The sequence below is a fragment of the Penaeus monodon genome, chromosome 18, assembly GCF_015228065.2.
Source record: "Penaeus monodon isolate SGIC_2016 chromosome 18, NSTDA_Pmon_1, whole genome shotgun sequence".
NCBI classification, from domain to species: Eukaryota; Metazoa; Arthropoda; class Malacostraca; order Decapoda; family Penaeidae; genus Penaeus; species Penaeus monodon.
The window spans coordinates 43,811,473-43,813,972 of record NC_051403.1 but is presented as its reverse complement, the minus strand read 5'-3'; the positions used below and the strand labels follow the sequence as shown (position 1 = coordinate 43,813,972).

At 49.2% G+C, this 2,500-nt stretch overlaps 1 protein-coding gene across 1 annotated transcript in view; it reads right to left on the bottom strand.

Annotated features, from left to right (window-relative positions):
* LOC119584795 (nidogen-like) overlaps positions 1 to 2,500 on the bottom strand; it is a 59,488-nt gene that overhangs the window by 39,721 nt on the left and 17,267 nt on the right. Inside the window, exons 5-6 of the mRNA XM_037933440.1 lie at positions 872 to 1,080; positions 1 to 142 (exon numbers count right to left, since the gene is read on the bottom strand). The exon at positions 1 to 142 is cut by the window's left edge and continues 109 nt beyond it. Coding sequence (XP_037789368.1) covers positions 1 to 142; positions 872 to 1,080 — 351 coding nt within the window. The remainder of the gene's footprint in view (positions 143 to 871; positions 1,081 to 2,500) is intronic.

The window sequence follows — 2,500 nt, the reverse complement described above, 5'->3', positions numbered from 1 at the left end:
CAAGGCACAGGAGCCGGGGTCGTCCTTCGCTTGAGTGCCACTCGTTTCGGAAGCGCCGAGGTCCGGGGGAAGCACGGTCTGGTCGAGGGCGAGCTGCCCGACGCGGAACATCCACACGCCGGGGGTTCCGCTGTTGCTCCACCTGGTGGGGGTGAGGGGGGGGGTGAGGAGGGGGGGAGAGGTTGAGTTTTAGTGTTTTTTTTTTCCCTCGAGATAAGGAGTAACGAACGGAATATATATACAAATATATACAAGGACAATATTACTACTAGGAGTAGTAATAATGACAATGGTCCCATAAATGTGTATCTTTTTCCCACCCTAAAATTTCTTGTTGACGATGATGATGATGATGACAATACTGCTCATAATAGTAATGATAACTAAATAAAGATAACAAAGCCACTCATAAACAGTTAAATGTACAAAAGGAAATCCGTCAAGTTTCACAATACACATTTGGTTCATGTTGACTTCCAGCCTCGGCACGGTTGCCCTCTCTCTCTCTCTCTCTCTCTCTCTCTCTCTCTCTCTCTCTCTCTCTCTCTCTCTCTCTCTCTCTCTCTCTCTCTCTCTCTTTCTTTCTCTCTCTCTCTCTCTCTTTCCCTCTCTCAATCTCTCTTTCTCTCTCTCTCTTTCTCTCTCTCTTCTCTCTCTCTCTCTCTCTTTCCAGCGTCTTTACCTATCTATGTATATCTCATTTTCTCCTCCCCACCATCTCTCTCTCTCTCTTTCTCTCTCTTTCTCTCTCCCACGGTCTTCTATGTACTGTCATATCAATACCATACCATTGTCATCATCATCATCATAAAAAAGTCACTAACTAAAACAAAAATTGTCACTTACTAAAAAAAAAAAAAAAAACACTTACTTGTCCAGATTCCTGACTTGATCGGTGCCTGAGCCCCTGAGAGTGGAGAACCGGCCATCCCCTGAGATGAGGCCGGCTTGGCACCTGGCATCGGGCATACTGGGGTTTTTGCCGTCACCCTGAAGCCACTGGATGCCACCCTCGGCGTAGTGGAACATAACGTATGAGTCTCTGCCATCTGTGGCGATCACCAGCTGGTACGTGTTGATCTGGGGGAGAGAGGGAAGGGGGGGGGGGAGGGATGAATATGATGGAGAGGGGAAAAAAGCGAGGGAAGGGGTGGATAGATGTGATAGGTGGATAGATTGAGAGAGGGGGGGATAGAGAGACAGAGAGAGACGGTGGGAGGGAGGGAGGTAGAGAGAGAGAGAGAGAGAGAGAGAGAGTGTGTGTGTGTGTGTGTGTGTGTGTGTGTGTGTGTGTGTTTCTCTCTCTCTCCCTCTCTCTCTCTCTCTCTCTCTCTCTCTCTCTCTCTCTCTCTCTCTCTCTCTCGCTCTACCTTCCTTTCTTCCTTTTTCCTTCCTTTTTTTCCTCCCTCTCTCCCTCCCTCCCTTTTTACTCCCTTCCCACACTCTCTCCTTTTTACTCTTCCTCCTTCCCTTCCACTCCCTCTTTCTCTCTCTCTCGTCTCTCCCTCTTCCCTCTCTCCCTCCCACTCTCTGCCTCAATCACCTCCACTCCTTCTCTCTCCCTCTCTATCTCTTTCCATTTCTCTTCCTCTCTCCCCTCTCTCTCTCTCTCTCCTCTCTCTCTCTCTCTCTCCCCTCTCTCTCTCCTCTCCTCTCCCTCCACCCTCTCCTCTCTCCTCTCTCTCTTTCTCTCTCTCTCTCTTTTCTCCCTCCTTTTCTCTCTTTCCCTCGAACTCATCCAATGTAAACCCTCTCAGGGAAAAGCCGAGCTTAACTTATCGCAGGTCGTACCCCCCCCCCCCCCCCCCCTTCTTCGACGACCCCCCCCCCCCCCCCCCAGAAAACAAGAGAATTGTGTGACTCAGACTTTGACCTTTCCTTTCCTATTTTTCCTTTCTTTTCTTTCCTCTCTCTCGCTTTCGCTTCTTGCCTGTCTGTCTGTTTGTCTGCTTCTGTTTGTTTGTCTGTCTGCCTCTCTCTTTCTTTCTTTCTCTTTCTTTCTCTTTCTTTTTTCTTCTCTCTCTCTTCTCTCTCTCTCCCTCTCTCTCTCTCTCTCTCTCTCTCTCTCTCTCTCTCTCTCTCTCTCTCCTTCTTTTCTCCCTCTCTCTTTTTCTCTCTCTCCTCTCTCTCTCTCTCTCCTCTCTCCTCTCTCTCTCTTCCCCTTTCTTTCTCTCACTCACTCTCTCTCTATCTCTCTCTCTCTCTCTCTCTCTCTCTCCTCTCTCTCTCTCTCTCTCTCTCTCTCATTCTCTCTCTCTCCTCTCTCACTCACCATAGTCACTCACTCTCTCTCTCTCTCTCTCTCGTCTCACTCACTCTCTCTCTCTCTCTCTCTCTCTTCTCTCTCTCTCGCTCTCTCTCTCTCTCACTCACCTCACCTCTCTCTCTCTCTCTCTCTCTCTCCCTCCTCTCCTCTCCTCCTCTCTCTCTCTCTCTCTCCTCCTCTTCTCTCTTTCCCTCTCTCTCTCTCTCTTCTCTCTCTCTCTCTCGTCACTGCTTC